The following is a 21703-nucleotide window of genomic DNA, read 5'->3' on the forward strand; positions in this document are numbered from 1 at the left end:
TTGCCACAAACTCAAATTTTCTAATCCCTATATCTTTGGAACCTGATGGTGTAAACTTAGATTATTTGAACTGACAGAATTTATAGTTTGAAATTTGATTGCAAAGATATAGGAATTAGAAAATCTGAGTTTGTGACAAAGAATTAAATCCTTACTTCAACTTCAGTGCGATTTATTTCAGTTTAAAATCTAGCAGTTTTTCAAATAAAACTTAGAACAGCTGTTGCAACCAAATGATTTTGATTTTCTTTTATGTAAAACTAAAAACTAGAGGAATTACGAGGTCACAAAGTTGCACCAGTAGCACCACATTTATACCCCAACTTTATTTCTTATAAATGCTGTCACAAAGATATAAAATTTTTATAATTTTCTGTGAGTTTAACGTTTCATCTAACTTAATGGATATCCTTTATATCAGTTGAATATAAATTAGGTCTTTGTCGGGTGAAAAATGGAATTTTATGAAACATTACTATTTTGTATTATTTTCTAAACTGGTTTCTGAAAACGTTGGTGAGAAAAAAAAATTAATTTAAGTTTTTGGACACCGTTTTCGACAAAACCTCAAAAATGATTTCAGTTTTTTTAATTTATATATTTTTTAATTATAAGAAAATGAGGTATGACATGATTTTAATCGGTGAAAGCTGCAGAAAATGAAGAGTCTCGGACACTAAAACTAGACATCTAAATCACCGTGAACGTGAGATATTGATTGGATTGAATCTAACGTTAATTTTAGTTTTCAAAAAAAGGTTTGAAAAATATGACGGCGCACACCACTAATTGACAGCATGAAATTAAATGATTATTTCAATTTAAAGCCAGGGCTCAGGGGCTGAAACATTCAAACAGGATTAAAAATACAAATTTTGTCATTTTCACGGGAATATTTATCAAACGTGTTCAGCAAGAGAAAAATTAGGAGAGACTAGATTTTAAAACCTCAGAAATAAATCGGTGAACAAAAGATTTAAAGTTTTATTTATTGGTTGGTTAAAAAGGTTTACTGGTTGAATTCTGAGTCAATTTCTGAACTTTTGGTTCAAAAATCGTTCTCTAGGACAGACCCAGACTTCAGAGTTGACTGTACTGAATTCATACTGTATGTTTCCGTATATTCACAACTCTCTGCAAGTGTAAACTTGTTTTTTTCTTTGCAAAAGTAAATGACACTTCTCGAGGTACTTTGCCATATTATATTATATTCAGGTCGTCTTCACAGTCTTATTCTTTGATGGAAATCCCTACAAATAAATAAATTTTCTTAATCAATTTCAGATTTCACAAAAACCTCACCATATCCTGATAGATTTTAAGAAATCTCAGAACAAAAATGTTCTAATTAAAAGTAAACAAAATCAACAACAAAAAAAACAATATTTTAAGAAATTTTACAAAGAAACCTTTAACATTTTGTCGTGAGAAGTTTATTTTGGAGATATTGAGAAAAATGAAAATCTTCGAATCTGACGAAAAATCTATAAATCATTTGCGTGTCACATTCGATCCAACCCTCCTCCTCCTTTTCTTCCTCATTATTGTAAATCTTATATTTTCAGTTCAGTGTTCATCTGGGTACAGATAAGTTAATTTAATTATTGATATACTTATTAGTGTACATTTTTGGAGAAAAAATCTGCCTAAGAAATCTATTAAATAAAACAAGACATTCGTATATGAATATATTGTCTATAGCCGGCCAAACTCAGGGGTGGCCCGAGGGCGTTAGAGGCCAAAAAAAGTTCGAAATATTTTTTTTCAAATTTTTCTTTTTACATTTTTTCCACGGGCTAACTATATATATATATTATATACAATTTGAACGTACTATTTTTGTAACACTTTCTTATCTTTGTTACATCTTTTTAAGTGTTAAGTTTTAAGAGGGTTTTCAGATCCTTCCCTTATCTTATCTTTAGTACATAAAATGCCTACAAATATAGGGGCGTTCGGATTCTTTTTCAATTTGTTCGTGTATCGTGCATTAACGGCCCATTTTGTTAGTTTTTTTTACTCGTTCAAAAATATTTTAATTCGTTCGTTCTTCATCTATTTCGTTCGTTTTCTAACTAAATGGTCGCTCTCTGAAATCATCCGTTCAATAAAAACGATAGTTTTCAGTAAAAACTACAGTTTTTTCAACAGATTATTCCAAAAATTCTTTTTTTCAATAAAAAAGATTGCTTTTCTACCACCAATTTAGAAATCATTTATTAACGCTCTGACTGATCCATAAAAATTCTAAATTTTAAAATGATTTCTTTGAACGATCCAATTCGTTAGTTCCACGTTTGTTTATTTTACCATGGCCACACCATCTTTAAAGAAAATTTGGTTTGTTCGCAAAAATGATCCCCATCTCTACATACGGGGTTACCTACATAGGATCAGACTTCAGAGAATTTATACTGTCTGATTCCTTAATTCACGAAAACCTGTAACTGTAAACTTCTTTCTTTACCAAATTATTATAAAAGCCATTAGATTACTATATCTAAGGCCAAATACTTAGTTTAGCCTTGGGATCGTCACATTTTAAGAGTTTTCGGTCATCTTAGCAATCTCATCCTAGAAGGATAACCCTGTACATACACTCTTCTTCATTCATTAAATGCTTTGAAGAAAATTTCAGACAAACCATGAGTGAATGGGGATACGGGGGAGAAAATGGTAACTTTAAACTTCAAGAAAAATAGTATTTAAACAATTAATTTGTTTTTTTTTCTAGGCCCCTCTTGTTGGCATATAGGGATATATATATTCATCATTTATATTTGTCTAAAGCAAAATTACATTAAACAATATAAAATTTTACATACTAATACTCTTTTCTCTGGATATCGCATTTTATAATTGGCAGGGTTTGCCAAAAAAACAGGTGCAATACAAGACTTTTAGCATGAGTAGAGTTTAGCTATTCAGAGGTGGTTTTCAGAAAAGGATATATTATCATTTAGAACTGTTAAAATTTAAACTACATCGACCATTTCCTTGAAAATAAATATTCAGATCAAATTATCAAATTTTTTAACTTTGAGAAAAGTTGAGGAAAAAATTTCCGATTTTTTTTAAACAGACAAAATTTATGAAACTTTAAAAAAAAAAATTTAAATGTGGATCCTTTTAAACATCAAAAATTCTTTAAGTATATCAGTAGAATAAGACTTTTATCTTTTAATCAAAAACGGGCCAGACAACATTAGTATTATTTTTGAAGTTAGGTAATTTCCCGAAGGTCCTTTTCCGTTGCAGCCTGTGTAGCAACAGGGGGCCTAACCTAACCTTAGGGAAGATGCCACTTGGGAAATTGCACATTTGGGAAGTTGCCACTTGGGAAATTGTCTCTGAGAAGTCGCCCTTCAGAAAATGCCTTTGGGAAAGCACCTATTAATACTTTTGTAGTGATTTATTAAATACGTTCCGCGTGGGCTAAAGACGACTTTTAATAATGTTACACAAGTTTTGATGAAGAATATATATTTATTGTGAAAGTTGATGATGGGATTTTCTCAATATCACTAGCAGGCAGCAGGCAATCCCCAGTAGATATTCTTACAAGCCAGGTTCAGGTCATTTCAACCCATTTTACGACATTGTCAAGAAATATTAACAAAAAAGATAAATGGCAGACTTCAAGGGGATTAAACGTTTCTCATTGGTCCAATGGCTTACTCATGTCTTTGTCCAACTTGTCAATCCTTACTGCTGATCTCTTCTATTTAGTATTCTATTTCATGTCAGGGTAACAGTAATTATTCACCTAGCATTGATAAACTCAGGTTATTGTATGATATTTTGGTTTTACAACTGTTTGAAAATTTTAAATTAGAAAACTCAAATTTGTTAAATCTTCAGCAAATAAAATAACATCATTCTGGGGACTCAGAACGTCTTCAGGAAAATCCAGGAATGTTATTCACATTTACAATGGATTAAAAGTAATTTTGAACCATTTATAAACATGTTGAACTAAAAGGCAAAGATTCTCTAAGCCTAAAAATGGTTTAATTGTCAACTAAGTAAACCGCAAAAAATTCCTTCAGATCGAAACTATGCGCTGAATTGCCCCAGCTTGAGTACAGTTATATTCTTTAATATTGAAACTAGCGCTGAATTGTCCCAGCTTGAGTACAGTTATATTCTTTAATATTGAAACTAGCGCTGAATTGTCCCGGCTTGAGTACAGTTATAATCCTTAATATTGAAACTAGCGCTGAATTGTCCCAGCTTGAGTACAGTTATAATCCTTCAGGTTGAAACTAGCGCTGAATTCTCCCAGCTTGAGTACAGTTATAATCCTTCATATTGAAACTAGCGCTGAATTGTCCCAGCTTGAGTACAGTTATATTCCTTCAGGTTGAAACTAGCGCTGAACTGTCCCAGCTTGAGTACAATTATATTCCTTCAGGTTGAAACTAGCGCTGAATTGTCCCAGCTTGAGTATAGTTATATTCCTTCAGGTTGAAACTAGCGCTGAATTGTCCCAGCTTGAGTACAGTTATATTCCTTCAGGTTCAAACTAGCGCTGAATTGTCCCAGCTTGAGTACAGTTATATTCCTTCAGGTTGAAACTAGCGCTGAACTGTCCCAGCTTGAGTACAGTTATAATCCTTCAGGTTGAAAATAGCGCTGAATTGTCCAGTTATATTCCTTCAGGTTGAAACTAGCGCTGAACTGTCCCAGCTTGAGTACAGTTATAATCCTTCAGGTTGAAAATAGCGCTGAATTGTCCCAGCTTGAGTACAGTTTTAATCCTTCAGGTTGAAACTAGCGCTGAACTGTCCCAGCTTGAGTACACTTATATTCCGGCCAACTGCCAGAGTGCAGAGAATACTGGATCCAGCTGGAAGGTCAACGTTCTACCTGAAGGGTCAAGTAAGCACATATGCAGACTTGGAGACAGTGCTCTTTACCCCTCTCCCTCTGAAAAATTGAATTTGCCCTTTTTAACTGAGGAACATAATTTTGTCTGTGTTTTGCCAGTTTGTAATTTTTTCCCACTAATTAAGAAAGTAAAAGGCCCAAGTTCTAAATTTCTAATACAACTTTAAAATATGATCGCTAGAGAGCGTTACAAACTTTTGAGACAAATTTTTGAAAGAATTTTCATTTTGATAGATAACAAAAAAATAAACAAAGTGAAATCACATTAGTATTTTATGGGGGCTAATTTAAATACACTTTTTACAGTGCATTAACTAAACTTTCCAGAATAGACTTCAGACTCATTGTGTTTTCAGGTTTAAAGGGAGGTCCCTTGCTATCAGATATTTACCATCTAGCACAGTTTCATGCACATTGGGGAGGAGAGAATAGTAGAGGGAGTGAACACACTGTGGATGGAAAGGTAAGTAAAGGGAGTGAACACACTGTGGATGGAAAGGTAAGTAAATGGAGTGAACACACTGTGGATTGAAAGGTAAGAAAAGGGAGTAAACACACTGTGGATGGAAAGGTAAGTAAAGGGAGTAAACACACTGTGGATGGAAAGAAAAGTAAAGGGAGTAAACACACTGTGGATGGAAAGGTAAGTACAGCCCACTGTACACTCTGGTTCATTTTAAGTTTCGGGCCAACTTTTAAGCACCTAGATCAAGCAGAACAGTTTACATATAGACTTTCTAAGGCAAAACGAGACAGTGTACCAAATGAATCAGCTCCTTCTACAGAAAGATTCTATTGAGACGAGGTAGGAGAATAACCCTTCCTGAGACCAATCCTTTTAACTCATGTTTCCTTTATTCAAAATTACTTCCATCTTTAGATGTTCTCAGCTGAACTTCACCTAGTCCACTACAACTCTAAATACGGATCCTTTGGTGAAGCTGCAGATAAACCTGACGGTCTCGCTGTTCTTGGAGTCTTTATCAAAGTAATATCATTGTGTTTACTTCATATAATCCTAATATAATTTACTAGGCTTATAAGGCGCTTCGCGACCATATTCTATTTAAACTTTTAATTGTGGCTTGATCTGTGAGCATCTTCTTTTTGTACAGGAAAAGAAAAGATTGCGGATTTCATAATATTTTTTGAGCATTTTCAATACTTTATAGGATAAATAACTTTTTAACACAAATTTTTCTGATCATTCAAAAACCTTCCCTGGGGTCACGTGAGGTCCTATACAAAATTTTGGCCCGGTTAGTTCAGCCGTTTTGACGTTTTTTGGATACAAAGAGACAGAAAGATATTTCAAACTTGTTGATATCTAATATAATTACTTAATGGTTGGAAATATCGTTGGGTTACAAAATTGTATGGATAAGAAAATCAGAATCAATTCCTTTTAAATCGTTCCTAGGTTGGTGATGAGCACCCTGAATTTGGTAAACTTTGCGAGGTTCTTCAGGATATACCCAGGTACCATAATTAGATACAGGGTGTCCATAATATCATCTTTATTACATTATCTTGTTAAAACAATTTTAGTAGTTAAAACATTTGACACCCAAATCTACTATATAGTCTTGGGACTTCCAAAATGTAGTCTACCATTTTTTTTACAAATGTTCATTATCTCTGTAAAGGTTGAAGATGCAAAGAAGAAAGGCTAAATTTTATAAATCTCGTAATACATATTTTTTTAAAACACTCTTTGTTAATTATCAACCATCAGATATTTCAGATTGTCTCTAATTCCCATATTTAGACCCGGTAAAAATTCGAATACAATTATTTTAGAACCGAGAAACAGAATAAAAAAGTTTCTACTAAATTTTAGAACTATTATCCTCAGAGGCGTATACAGGGGGGGCTAAGCCCCCCCATACCAGTTAAATCTATTAATTTCAGGGGATTTTCAGGTCCCAAAGAGTGCTGAGCCCCCCCTGGAAAAAGAAAAAATTTAAGCCCTCCCTGGACAAATACCTGAATACGCCCCTGCTTATCCTAATAAATAAATAATGAATAATAATAATGTTTACAGAAAGGGGGATACTCTGGACTTACCAGAACCTATTAATCCAGCAGATTTGCTACCTAAGTAGGTTCATAAACAGATCTCACCTAGCAATCTAAATTACATAAGCACAATTTGTCATGATTTAAAATTCGACGATGGTGATGTACAAACCTCTGTAGAGTAAATTAGTAGATGTTAGTTCCACATTTATTAAAACTAAATTTCAGACTAGGTTGACCCTTGTCAGTTCTAACGATATATTAACCATCAACATCAATAATTAGTTTTTTACATAATTCGAATACATGCATGTTTTTTACGAAACAAATGCATAATTCAAACAAAAACTTGATGTTTTTTTACGTAATTTGGCAAATAGAGAAATTTGCATGTTAAAACGCAAATCTTTTACGTTTTAAATATATACATACTTTTAGCTAGGTCAGTAGCAGTTTTTACGAAAAATAGTTCCAGTGTGCATTGCTTAAGTTTTTATATTGAGTCAACTACCTGAATTTTATATACTTAATGTCGCTCAGACAAACATTTGCTTGTAAAAACTCGTTTCAAAGACTGTTTTTTTTTAAAGATTAAGACTAGTTAACTAGGTCAAGATATAGTCAAAAGTTTCATACAAATGAGATTTTCTGATTTTTTTTGTACAAAAATAATTGTCTGTGCCTTGTTAATCTATTTTTTAGAAATAATTTAGTGGCCCTTTAAAATTATATTGAGCATTTCAATTTCTATTTTTTAAGATATAATTAGGTCCTTTGTATTATTAGCCTATGTGGGTGTCCTTCTATTGGTGTGTTTTTAGAAATCAGAGTTACTGGACTTATGAAGGTTCTCTGACTACTCCTCCCCTTTATGAATCTGTTACGTGGATAGTTCTCAAGCAACCAATAGAGGTCTCTTCGGTCCAGGTATCCTAATGAATCTGTTACATGGATAGTTCTCAAGCAACCAATAGAGTTTTTTTCAGTGCAGGTAGCTCTGATACATGTATTGTTCTCAAGCAACCAATTGAGGTATCTGCGGGCCAGGTAGCTTCATGAATATGTTACAAGGATAGTTCTCAAGCAACCAATAGAGGTCTCTTCAGTGCAGGTATCTTTATAAATCTGTTACATGGATAGTTCTCAAGCAACCAATAGAGATCTCTTCCATGCAGGTAGCATCATGAATCTGTTACATGGATAGTTTTCAAGCAACCTACAAAGGTTTCTTTGATGCAGGTAGCTTTTTGAACCTTAATAGTTTTTAAGCAACCAATAGAGATCTCTTCAGTGCAGGTAGCTTTATGAATCTGTTACATGGATAGTTCTCAACCAACCAAAAGAGGTCTCTTCAGTGCAGTTAGCTTTATAAATCTGTTACATGGATAGTTCTCAAGCTACCAATAGAGGTCTCTGCAGTGCAGGTAGCTTTTCAGAAGTTTAAAATCGTATTTTCCAGAATAAAAATAGGTTTTAAAATCCAGGGCATTGCCATCTTTAAACAGAGGGTCACTTGATATCACCAGTACCGGCGTACATTCCCATTAAAATTATTTTAGATACGAATAATGCGAGAGATGAAATTTGGGGATGAAGCTTCCGAGTGTATGAAAGACAATTACAGGATTCATAGCATTCATTCACATTATACCAAAAATATTTCAGAAAATTTTTTCCCATAACAAATCCTTTACATGTTTTCCAAGATTAAATAAAAAAGTGGTAAAAAACAGAAAATAAAGAACACAAAATTGCACTTATTTCACTGTAAGATAAGCACTTTATCCTCACTATCATTAATATTTTTGTTAGATACCTGAAACTGCTGACACTTGTGACGTAAGGATACAGATGTACTAAGAGTACAAATTCTACAATGCTATCTATTTGAAAATGGTATTAAAACTTGCATATTTTCTAAATCAGTTTCTTCTTAGATTTTGTGCTCAAAAAAATTTAAATAGAAGGTTAAAAATCCCACTAAAATCATGCACAAAACTCATCAAGAAATTAATATTATACCAAATATATTTTAAATTTGAATTCGGCATCTATTTCCCAGAAACTTATGACACGAAATCAAGAAACATCTTCAGCTGAATAAAAAAAATTGATCCACAAAAGAGAGCCAAATGCAAAACATTTCTGCAATTTTCACTGCGCTCTATTATAAACTATACAAAAATACTTTTGGAGGTTTCTAAATTTTGATTTCCATTATCGACTTTTATATTTAATAAAATTTCGGAGTTTTTTTATTGGAAAGTAAATACGCCAATCCAGGAGNGATATGTGTACATAACTTGATTCTTTTTTGAAAAAAGTATGAATGTTATTATGATAGGCCGCCCTGCCCCCTATCTGGTAGAATTATTCGACAACCTAAGTTCTTGTAACAAAATTATAACTAATTATAATTATACTGAATTGTTTTAATAAAAATTAAATTCAAATTCACTTGAATGACAAAATTTATTTAGATAAACATAACAGGATGTGAATACATAATATATCTAGTAAACATTAGAGATTTCTATTTATGGCACCAAACAACATTTTAACAATTCTATCAAGTTCATAATTACAAAACTTGTGAGAAAATTTGATAAAACTTTTGACATGAAGTGTTGAAAATAAAAAATTTAAAATGTTCAGATTTTTTCACATTTTAATTTTTATCCACTTTCCCGCCGCCTTCTGCTAACTAGCTAATACTCGAGGATTCAACCTGAAAAAAATGTTAATAATAAATTCAGAAATTTAATTCAGAACTTTTTATGGCTGCAAGCAATAGAATAAAACACTTGCCAAAAATGCTAACTTTCTAATTACTGTATCTTTGCTACCTGAGTCTCTAACTAAAGAACTAAAACTGATGCACCTTGGGTATTTAACCCTATTCCCGCTGGGGGGGGGCAATTTGACCCCCCCTGTAGTTTTTTTTACATAACTCAAAAAGTATTGGTCTGAGGCTGTTGAAATTTTCTGACTTTTCTTACATACCCATAGCCCTCCCTTTAGGCCTAAAACAGGGCTTTAATACTAACTGCCTGAGTCCTCAGGCACACTGCCTGAATGACTGCTTTTTCCTGTAACAAACTAAATCTTTGTTTTGAGCCACTTTCACTTGTCAGATTTTGATAAAATTTAGCTTTTTGGAAAGCCTTTGACAAAAGGAAACAAATTGCACAAGTTTTGCGAAAAAAAAATTGCAAATTTTTTGCAAACAACCTGTCAAAGGAAATTTGCACATTTTTAGTTTTTCTTGATTAAAAATCATGTTATTTAAAATTTTGCAAAAATTTTTGCATATTTGAAATGGCATGGTCAAGGGCTTTTCAAAAATGTATAATTTTTCATTTTTTTGACAATTTTTTTTTTGCACACATTTTTACTATATAACTGGATTTTGCGATAAAAATTCAATTTTTGCAAATTTGCAAATTTGTTTGCATTTTCTAAAAGTAGTGCACAAGAGCTTTCTAATGATGTATCATTTGTTATATTTGGACATCAAACATGGGATTTAGAGGGGGGGGGGGGGTCAAATTGACCCCCCCCAGCGTATCCTGGTTTTCAAGTACCCCAGCAGAGATAGGGTTAAACTATAAATTCAAGAAATGAAAATTAAAATATCCAAGGTTTACACCTTCAGGTTGCAAAGTTAAGGGAATAAGAAAATTACAGTTTGTGGCTAGTGTGACTTTTCAGTTTTCCTAAATAAAAGCTAAATATTAGTAAAGTAACAATTGTAACAACAATTGTAAAACTTATTGCTCCGCTCAAAACTTTCTAAGATTGAGTTTTCTGCCGATACTTAATCTCCGACTTCATTGTCCCGGGACAAAAAGCAGTTTTCAAGTCTGAGACTACCTTATTTGTCCTAGCTGGACAAGCATTTTTATTCCCAATGCCCTGCTTGGGTTGGAACAATAATAATAAAAAGCCTCAAGAAGTCCCCATCAAAATTGATTATTTCCCGCCCCATTTAACTATTATGTATTGTACAGGGGGACCCACAAAGGAAGTGACTTCAGAGACGATTGTACGGAATTGGTATGGTCTGTTTCCTTATATTCATGATTCCCTGCAACTGTAAACTTGTTTATTTCTTTGCAAAATCATTATATAAGACATTAGATTACTATATCTAAAGGCGAATACTTAATTCAACCATGGGATCATCACATTTTCAGAGTTTTCGGTCGTCTTCACAGTCTCATCCTTTGTGGGTAGCCCTGTAGATAAATAGATAATTACCTGTCTTCATTTCTGATAATTCTGTAGAGGATATTTATCACTGGAAGCAAATAATAATAAAAAAAAATAGGCAAGATGTGAAAATATTTGACAAAAAGGTAAAAGTTAACAATTGTCATTTTCTTTTTTTATATATATAAATATTTCTTATCATGAACTACTTTGCTAAAAACCATCTCGAAGATTTCTGGAAGAGAGTACATGACTGGGATTCTGTTCATTACAGGACTGTAGAAGTAAATCAAAGAGGGGCACAACCGAACCCTTTGTTCTAAATAATTTTTTTCTCTAGAACCTGAAAATTTCTTCTGTGGATTTTTTTCTGTATAGAACTGAGAGTAGATAAATGGATAGAGAGTAGAGACAAAAATGGGACTCTGATTTTAAAACTAAGATTAAAACCAATGATATTTTCCCCACTGTTACTCAGCTAAAGATTTAAATGATACTGTTGTGCATTGGGTATATCACTTATTAAATTAGGTGTCACTTACATAACATCCGACAGTCGATTTAGTGACAAATAAACAACGATCTCAGTATTCATTAAATTTTTAAACAATCCAGGACTTGAGATCTGTAATCGAAGAATCGCTATAAATCACGATGACAGCCCCTTAAATTTTTCAATAATCATCTTTATAATTAACTTCAGAAATTTTAAATATTTGCTTTCCTATACATCTTCACATGGGCCTCCATCTCTTCTTTCTGTCGTCTAAAACATAAAAAATGCACTAAATCAACAAATCGAGAATTCACCAATTGCAAAAACGTTGCTGTTATAGGAAAAGATAGCTAGTTAAAAAAATTGTTGGTTCAAATTTATTTTTTAGAAATTTTCAGAAAAATATTTTTAAAATTATCAATAATATTATCTTAAAAATTTGTGGAATATAACAAAATGTTCGTAATTTCTAAGTTCTTCTGATTTTTCAATATCACCAGCAAAACGTTAGGTTTTATTCTAACAGTGTTGAAAATGGATCTGAGGCAAAAGTCAAAGAATTTAAACCTCATCAAGACGCGGTTAAAACATGATACGCGCTTCAAACATGGTTGGTTCAGCTGGAAATTTTAATAAATGTTTCGAGATTTAAGCCGGGCGCTCAATTGGAACAAGTTATTGGCGGTTCAGCGACGCGGTTCAAATTTTTTTTATTCGGCCTCTAATGACATCTTGTCATACACCTCTTTAAACATGGATCTCAATCCAGTTCAATGGAATTTAGAAGTTTTGTTTATTTCTATTTAGATAAAAACATTCTCCCATCAATTTGTTGTTCAATAAAAATATTGTGAGATATCCATAACATGTTGTTTTCAAACCCGAACCAAATGTTCGGCATTTTGACATACTCAAGGATAATAGAAAAAAATTATCTGACACCGTTGTCTCTGAGAAATTACAGGTGTGAATATTTTCAAGAACAATTTACCCCTCAGTGAGGGGGGGGGGGGATTAATTTTGAAGATCTGAGAAAAAAATAAAAAATGGACATCGAGGGCAAGAGGCAAGTTTTTCATCTTTTTTTTTTTTTTTTACCAAAATTTTCCGTTAGTTTTCATACCTATCTAATCAATAGGATGAGGGGGGATATTTTCAAGAAAATATACACCCCTGGGAAATTACCTAAGATCTGACGGCATCTCGTCATAAACCTCTGTAAACATCTCAGTCCAGCTCGGCTTCAACTTCTTCTCAGCTCGGGCAAATGCCTGCAATACCTAAACAACATAAAACATTAGAGACAGAACTTATAAACATAACAGAGAAATTAGGATTTAGGCTCTAACCTGTTTTCTTGAATCATCTTTCCATTCTTTATCCTGCTGTTCAGACCAGACCCCCTTTCTGGTAATATAGTTGTAGAACCTAAATAAAAGAATAGTCAAATATAGCTGGTTTTCTGGTATTATAGTTGTAGAACCTAAATACCAGAATAGTCAAATATAGCTAGTTTTCTGGTAATATAGTTGTAGAACCTAAATACCAGAATAGTCAAATATAGCTGGTTTTATGGTATTATAGTTGTAGAACCTAAATACCAGAATAGTCAAATATAGCTAAATTTCTGGTAATATAGTTGTAAAACTTAAATAGCAGAATAGTCAAATATAGCTAGTTTTCTGGTAATATAGTTGTAAAACTTAAATAGCAGAATAGTCAAATATAGCTAGTTTTCTGGTAATATAGTTGTAAAACTTAAATAACAGAATAGTCAAATATAGCTAGTTTTCTGGTAATATAGTTGTAGAACCTAAACATCAGAATGACAGTCACACAGTGCTTAGGATTCGGATCCGGATCAAAATTAAATGGATCCTAAGCACTGCAGTCACATATAGCTAATTTTCTGTTAGTTGTAAGTAAGTTGACAAGACATAAGACACAAGACATGACAAAGACATAAGACACAAAACATCATGAATCAGACATAAGACACAAGACATCACTCATTAGACCTAAGACATACAATTTAAATGGTTCTTCTTAGAGGAAAAAACACACTTTTCTCTTTACATAAAAATTATGTTTAAGCTGACCTTGTGATTGGATGATCCTTCTGGTTCCACTGTTTAACCTCATCTACAGATCTGTAGGCTGAACTGTCATCTGATGTACTGTGATGCCCAATTCTAAAAGAAAGATGTCAACATTATCAAATCAAATCGAATCAAATTAAATGAAATCAAATCAAATCAAATGAAATCAAATGAAATCAAATGAAATCAAATCAAATCAAATGAAATCAAATAAAATCAAATGAAATCAAATGAAATCAAATGAAAATCAAATGAAAATAAATGAAAAGAAATTAATTCAAAATCTGCAGGGATTTGCCACCAGCTTCTAAGGTTCAGAATTGAGTGTCCAGTCCTTGGTGAACAGTCAATTATCAAATCAATCTGAAGGTTTTATTTGCACATACAAACATGGCAAACTAATCTTACTTACATTTATTTTCATATAAAAAAGAGCTTAACTTTAAATAAGATTAATGATCATGATTCATTAGTTAAAAGTAATGTATTTTTTAACCCAGGGGTGTGTAAAATTCTTTCCCCCCCCCCCCTCCCCTTGGGAGGGGGGAAAGAAATCAAAGACTCGAGAGGAGGGGAAGGGAAAGAAAAAGGTACGGAAAAAGGGAAGAAAAAAGGAAGGGAAAGGAAAGGGAATTGGGAAGATTGAGAGGGAAAAGGGAAGGTTAAGAGGGAAAGAGAAATATAGGGATGGGACAAGGAAGGGAAATCGAAGGGGAAGGTAAAAAGAAGGTAGGGTAGATCGGGAAGGTAAGCGATCCAATGGAAGGTTGGCGGATAAAGAAGTGGAGGAAAGGGAAGGGCTGAAGTTATTTACCTTTACATAACTACTTAACTTTACCTAAAATCAGAGAGTTTTTGATAAATAGTTTTCCCCAATAGTTATATTGCAGCAAAAAAAAACGTGTTTTTAAAAATGCATCATTTGACGGATTGTTATGCACTGCAATATAAAAATTAAAAAATTATGTCTTTTTAGTTATCGAATTTGGGGGAGGAAATAAACAAATTTGAGACGGGGGGAAAGAATAAAAAAATTGGAATTGTATACACCACTGTATTTAACCACAGTTTAATTTTTCTTGACTGTCTGTCTGTTGTTATTTTACTGTTACCTGTAAGTCATTGCCTCGATGAGTACAGGTCGGTTTTCTTTCACAGCCATATCTCTGGCAGCCTTGGTTGCATTGTACACAGCAAGCGCATCATTACCGTCAACCCTATAAATTACAAATCTAATTGGAAAGTTTCATTAGCTTAATTTAGAAATTTATCAAGTAGCCGCAATCAATATTTAACAACCCAAATATATCGGCAAATAAGTAAAATTACCAAACGTAAACAATAAACCTTTATTTTGTAAATCAAATCCAACATGACAAAAGATCGCCCACCATAGGGCAATATATCAACTCAAACATGGCATGAAATCAACCAGAAGTGTAAGTTATTTAACTGACCTAATGGTAGCCATTCCATAAGCTGGGCCTCTGACCGCTATACCATCTCCTCTATATTGATCTTGTACTGGGGTAGAGATAGCGTAGCCATTGTTACGACTGAAAATTAACAGTTAATTGTCAAAAAGGGATTAATGACCTAAAGAAGGAAGAAATGAATAGAATAAGACACACTTTAAGGTTGCTTTAAAAGGAATTTTTTTGAACGAAATCCCCCTAAAAACTCTTAGTATTCACTCCAGGGTTGGAAAAAAGCCGTTTTTTTAAATATCCAGCCCAGTGGGTTTATTGGGTTTTATTGGTTTTTATGTGGGGGCTTTTTTTTTTAATTTGAAAGTAGTTAAAACCTACTAAAATTCTTACTAATTCAAAATAATAGGACTACTTAAGGAATATGTGAACTTTAGAGTTATGAAAAATAATAATGTTGTGATAATAGGTTGTAATAATCATATATAAATACTCTATAAATACAATAATATCACCTCCCTTATTCATGTTCCTTACCAGAAAAATAGGATAGGGCATTCAAGTGTTGCGGCAAAATTGAAAGCTGCGTGCGCATCTCCTAAAACACAGACAAAATATCCAACAAACTATGAAATGTCGCCTCGAAAAATGTCGTGATTTAACATGCTTTTCTTTCTTTAATTAAGACAAATACGCAACATTTGTTGATTTGACAGCTCATGCAAAGTGACAACATTTCAAGTTTTCTCTTGCATCTTGAAATCATGTCTTCTAAGCAGTGCAATATATAAACCTTTTTCTATCAGATTGAAGTATAAACTTAAAAAATATGTGTTTTATTAATCATTAGTATGTATAATAATGTATGGTTTAAAATAAACTTTCAAGGTTTTGTTCCCTATAACAATAGTTATCTATAAATAAATTCTTTAAAATATTGTACACACTAGATGTTTTAGAGTTACCTTCACTGGCAGCACCTTCTCCAAAGTAGCAGATGACTACAAGCCCGTTCTGTGCTCGTTTAAACGCATAAGCAGACCCGGCCGCTAAAGAAAATAATTTTGTTGGTGCTGTAGTTTTATATTTCAAATATATTTACCAAAATGTGTTAGTCAAAGCATGCAGTTAGAATTGTATAATTCAAACCTACTGGGAGAGTCAAAGTGGTCAATAATTAATGTTACAACTTCTTCAACATAATGTGGGCAGATAAAAAGCACAGGAGGATATGTTAATTTTTTAAAATTTAATCATCCTTATTTTATTAGACATAAGCTGCGGGTAATGGTTAGCATGTTGGCCTGGTTCTAACTTATAAATAATTCTAATTTGGATAAAATTTGTGGCGTTTGAAAATTTTATCACTGAATTGGAAAAGATCCTTTCGAAATGTCAAAAATACTGTCATAAATAGAAGCAAAAACATTTTAATAATTAACATAACCTGACCCTTCCAGTCCAGGGATTACAAAAAAATTTAAATAACTAAATTAATGAGAAATAATCTGAAGAGAAAGAGAATAATCTTGGAAGTTTATCTACCTTATTCTTTCACTAAAATAAATACCCTTAAGTGAAGTTTACATGACAAGAGAAGAAATAAGGAAATATTTTAGTATGCTGTTCTATCATATTAAGTAACCAAATTTTCCAAACTAAAGTTGCTTGTTCTATAAAATGTCAAGCATAAATAAAAAAATAAAGCAAGCTAATTAATTTTATAAAAATAATAAGCACAGTGTTGCTACGTCTTTCTAAATTCTACAATAACCTTGAGGCATCTGAGTTGCAAGAGGGCTTGAGATTGTTACAAAGTTCAGATCAACACTCCCGTAGTGAATAGGCATTTGCTTGCCCTTACCACTAAACATGCATTCACACTAAAACCCAATTCCAAAGAATATTAGAGATCCATCTTGCAAACTTTAAATTAGAAGTTATTCCCTTGGTGCACATCTTGCAATTGACCAATGACAAATGCCTTGTGTTAACAAGTATAAACATGTAATTGATAACATTCGAAGTTTCTCTAGCCCAAAATTGAAAAAACTAATGAATGCAATTTCCTATCAGCTACGTTTCCGTAACACTGATCGCAGAACTCGTCTAAGGTGAACCCCCGATACATCAGAACTCCTAAAATCAGATAATATCAGCTAAGCCAACTTATCAACAGACCAGTGCCAAGATCTTGTTCCCCAACAGTCATTCAGGCTTCCTCTACCACTGTGGTATTGCAGTCTTTTGTTGTTCTGTGTCTCTGCTGATTCCTGACACCATAAAAAGAATAAAATCACCTTTCAAATATAGCTATCTATAGAGCTAAACTTTTTTATTGATACCTTAGAACTTCTAAGGAGATAATTAATTTATTAATTCAATAGGAAGACTGTGTGTGTTCCGGCCCCAGTCGATTTTTTTCATCAGTACTACCCCTCTTGATATACACTTTAAGCATGCCTGGGTCGTCTATAAAACCCCCAGGCAATACCCAGGTGAAGTTTAGACTAACAAAGCTCACTGTTTTCTTCAAGTTTCGGCAATAGAAGTTATCACCTTAAGTACCAACTCATGATTCAGAAGATCTTTTTTTGTGATCAAATAATACTTGCTTTTTTATGATAGAATAACATGCAAAGGACAGACATGAAGATGGGTTAATATTAACAGATTTTCCCTTTGTGTTAGTGCTTGGTTCATCAATAATCGTTTACCACCACCATGTCAGTTTCAACAAACAAAATGCAACCATGTTAATCCTTCAACCGCCCATACTTGTCAATACCTTGTGGCATTTGTGTTGCCAGGGGTGAAGAAATTGTCACAAAACTGAAGAATTAAACATTTGAATTTGGGTTGAAAAGAAATTTTGAAGATAGTTCATCTTGAAAAAGTTTCTTCTTGAATTTTGTAAAAAAAAAAAACTAAATTTCAAAAGGAAATATTTTGGATGATCAAAAAAAACCTAATTAGAATAAACTGGTTTTAAAATCATTGAAGAAAAATTTAAAAAATGTTATGGACAACAGATAAACAAATTGTCTTCTAGGGGGATATTGAACAAGAAAATATAAACAATTGAAAAAATTAAACTTTTAATGTGTGCTGTGCAGGAAAACAAAACTTTCAGAGTCTTCATCAATGCATAAAGATGTAATGTATGAATTATAGACAAACAACACAGAAATGGTTGTTTCTAAATGGAATCAAAACATCTTAACGATTGTTAAAAGAATATACCTTAAATCAGGACATCCATAATGTACTGGCATCTGCCTTCCTTTCCCTTCGTCCTATATTCCCCATACTTCATTATTATAAGGGTTAACCTAACTTATTACAAAGATAATTCTATGATAATCAGCTAGTAAAAGGGTGCCTCCTCCAACACTAGTCTGCAAGATCAGTACTTATTTTCATTTGTAACTTAAAAATGGAACAATTTTTTTTTAATGTGCTCAGTGAGTAAATAATATATAGCTTATCTACTACGAAACAACATTTTTATCTTAAATCCTTTATATTTCGTTGTTATGAGCTAGAACATTAAATTCAATCAAATATATAGAACTAAAAATGAAAGACTAAAAGAACCAAAAATAAAGGACAGTAACTGACATTTGAATTGGGTTGTTCATATAGTATTTTAAGACCCCCTGTGTTCACAAAAGAAAGTTTACCTTAGCCACAAATAAAAGCTGCGATTTTCTGACTAATTTCTGTACACTGTTCTACAGAACAAAAACCGTAAAAAAAAAACATTTATCTTTGGCAAATTTTTAAGGAACATAATTGTTGAAATGTACAATCAGTGCTTAGGATTCATATCCCGGGAATCCGGATCTATTAGATTCGCAAGATATTGGCTTCCTGGATCCAGATACGGAACCACAAAAATATGCGGTATCACATCCAAGGGACAAAATATCAACCAAAAACTGCAAAAAAATTGTTTACTCTCAAAACCTAAATCTTAACTATTAAAAAAGAGAGATTATTAAAGTTTCCTGATTTCTGAATGGTTCATCAAGTTTTAAGTTAAAAATAAGCAAAAATAAATAAGACAAAAAATTTGAAATTGTTAAAAAAAATCCAGAAAAACAATATTAAATGGATCCTAGGCACTGTGTACAATACAGGTAAACAAAAATTATCAGTGAAAAGCAGTTCTTAAAAATAACAAAAAAGGACAGGAAAATCAAGGATGATTAAATACTACTCCTACATTATTTTTTTATTTAAACTACAATCTTCACAATCTAATCCTGTATGTAGATTAATTTATTTGAGAGGACTGGCAGTGGTCAATTCAAATATCGGTTACTGAAGACAAAATCCTTTTCTATCAATTAACCAATAATCATAAACTCAACCATGATCTCTGGATTCGATAATATTGTTAAGGAGAGGTGTAATGTACCACTGACCATCTGCAGCAAATTTTACAATACAACTATCTGTTAGTTAAAAATAATGAAAACTCTCCTCACAGTTCCCATAACACTGGTTCATAAACTGGTCTAAACTGAATCCTCTGTACATTAATATACCTGAAAATTAGTAAAATGGACCTGAAAATCTTCATTAGCATAAACAATATCTTAAAATTTCATTTTTTGATTAATTTTTAAAATTCAATTTGAATTCAGTATGATATAGAACTAATCTTTAACATGTGAGCCAAATATAAAGAGCCTTCTTAACTTGCAGTTATCTTAATCTGTGAAAAACTGCAGAAATACATTTTAGCCAATTTTTATAAGCTGGGAGCAGATTTTTAAGGGTGCCATGACAAACTCCTGAAAGACAAACTCCGGAAAGACAAACTCCGGAAAGACAAACTCCTGACAAGACAAACTCCTGAAAGACAAACTCCTGAAATTATGAAATTTTTCTCTGAATGAAATATGATAAAATTCATAAACTTTAGGAGACAATCCGCAAATATCCTAGAAAAAATTCTCAATCTTTTGATTGTTTAGGCGCTGATCCCTGGATCCAGGGGTTAAACTGAGTGAGGACGACGACTTTCTGTACTAGCGCTGAGCTTAGCTTTCTCTCTCTCTCTACCTGTACTGTACTGCTGACGTGGATTTGCGGTTGGGGGGAGTTTACGCGGGCCCTCCCCTCTGCTCCCGGTTCCTTTCTTCCTGACTAGGTTCAGTCTTTATCTCCACCTCTAGCGTACTACATCTTTTAAAAATTATAAGGAGAGTAACAGTTTTTACCACTTTTTACCAATTAACTTCTTACACATTTATCCTTACATTACGCAATTATTATTAACTTTCTCCATTTAATTTTAATTATTACTTATTTAATCACTTACCCTTATTTTCATTATTCACTTAACGTTATTCGTCAACATAATTATTATTATTTATTTACTGATTCAGTTATTTATCTATTTATTATTTATTTACATTACTATTTATTAATTTTATCTATTTATTTATTTATTCTTTTCTCAACTATTATCTAATCACTCTTCATCTATTTATCTCTTTATTTATTTGTTCATCTTAGTATTTACTCCTTCTTATGTTTATTTATTTTAATTCACATTAACTCAACTTAACTCCAAATTAATTACCACAATATAACTACTTTGATTTCAATTAATTTACACCTACATTTCTTAACCCTATTTTACTTTCAGTCATGAGTCGAAGGAAAAAAGAAACCAACATAGAAAGCTCAACAGGATTCTCAAACCCCTCCGATCTATCCCTAGAGGAACTCGAGTCCATCTCTATCACCTCCCTCGAGTCAATCAACGACTCCCTACTTTCCAACTTAAACTGGAACCAAGGCGCCATCGGATTAGTTTGCCTCACCCTCAGCGCAGACAATCAAAATGTAGCCTCAGGCAACCTAGTACTACTAGGAATACTCTTTAACACGAAAACCATCAACGCCAACCACTTCTGGATCTGCAACTCTCCAACCTCCCTCACCATCAGTATCCCTGACCTTTCCGTTTTCTCCTTCCCCGACGGCACCATGGTCTCTAACTATGTCCCTTCTTCAGCTTTCTCCTTCCACTTCTCCAGAAACAACTCCATAATTCAACCTTCGGATCTCTCTTCTGCAGAACTTTCAGACTTCTGCCTCAGAGCCTTCGTCTACCCTACCTCCGACTCCTACGCCAGGATTTTAATCCTTCTCTACCCAGCCTCCGAAGACTCGTTAGCTTCTTTCCCCCTCTACTCAGACCACCGGTTTCCAGGCATAAAACTCTGTGATTACGAGTTTCCCTTAGCTCCAGCAGGTCCAGTCTCCCCCTTAAGAAGATTCTGGGGTTTCCCACTAGTTCCGGCAATTTTCCCCTTTACAGAATGGACTCCGGACTCCCTGCTACCTACGGGTCTTTGCCTTAGATCAGCCATGAGCAGTATCCTCAGATCAGCGGTACTCCCAGACTCCAGCTCTCTTACAGGCTACAAAAAGAAGCTTGCAGATCTCTGTACCTCGGGTTCCTTCTCTTGCCGCTCTAAACTACCAGCTCTTCTTTGGCCGCAACTCAGCTCACCAGACGCTCCTGACCTACCCAGCAC

General features: G+C 33.2%; 2 protein-coding genes across 3 annotated transcripts; one reads left to right on the plus strand and one right to left on the minus strand.

Annotated features, from left to right (window-relative positions):
- The first annotated feature begins 618 nt into the window (after positions 1-618).
- LOC111712407 (carbonic anhydrase) lies at positions 619-8591 on the plus strand. Its single transcript, XM_023487001.1, has 9 exons — positions 619-623; positions 3467-3569; positions 4767-4881; positions 5247-5353; positions 5771-5878; positions 6311-6369; positions 6935-6991; positions 7731-7836; positions 8469-8591. The coding sequence occupies exons 1-9, from the start codon at positions 619-621 to the stop codon at positions 8589-8591; spliced, it is 783 nt and encodes a 260-aa protein (XP_023342769.1).
- Positions 8592-9362: 771 nt separating this feature from the next.
- LOC111712412 (2-oxoisovalerate dehydrogenase subunit alpha, mitochondrial) lies at positions 9363-19729 on the minus strand. 2 transcript variants are annotated; one of them, XM_023487007.1, is made up of 15 exons: positions 19632-19729; positions 18387-18439; positions 17932-17975; positions 17213-17282; positions 16918-17009; positions 16109-16192; positions 15681-15741; positions 15174-15272; positions 14829-14933; positions 13717-13809; positions 12967-13045; positions 12803-12897; positions 11846-11887; positions 11170-11209; positions 9363-9637 (listed from the first exon to the last, which is right to left on the minus strand). In XM_023487007.1, exons 1-14 carry the CDS (start codon positions 19686-19688, stop codon positions 11176-11178), a joined length of 1008 nt encoding a protein of 335 aa, XP_023342775.1. In that variant the 5' UTR covers positions 19689-19729; the 3' UTR covers positions 9363-9637; positions 11170-11175. The 2 variants fall into 2 exon arrangements, with proteins under 2 accessions (XP_023342775.1, XP_023342776.1); XM_023487008.1 differs by lacking the exons at positions 16918-17009; positions 17213-17282 and having other exon boundaries at positions 19632-19728.
- Positions 19730-21703: the final 1974 nt, after the last annotated feature.

Source organism: Eurytemora carolleeae, unplaced genomic scaffold (genome assembly GCF_000591075.1).
Source record: "Eurytemora carolleeae unplaced genomic scaffold, Eaff_2.0 scaffold1273, whole genome shotgun sequence".
In the NCBI taxonomy this organism is placed as follows: domain Eukaryota; kingdom Metazoa; phylum Arthropoda; class Copepoda; order Calanoida; family Temoridae; genus Eurytemora; species Eurytemora carolleeae.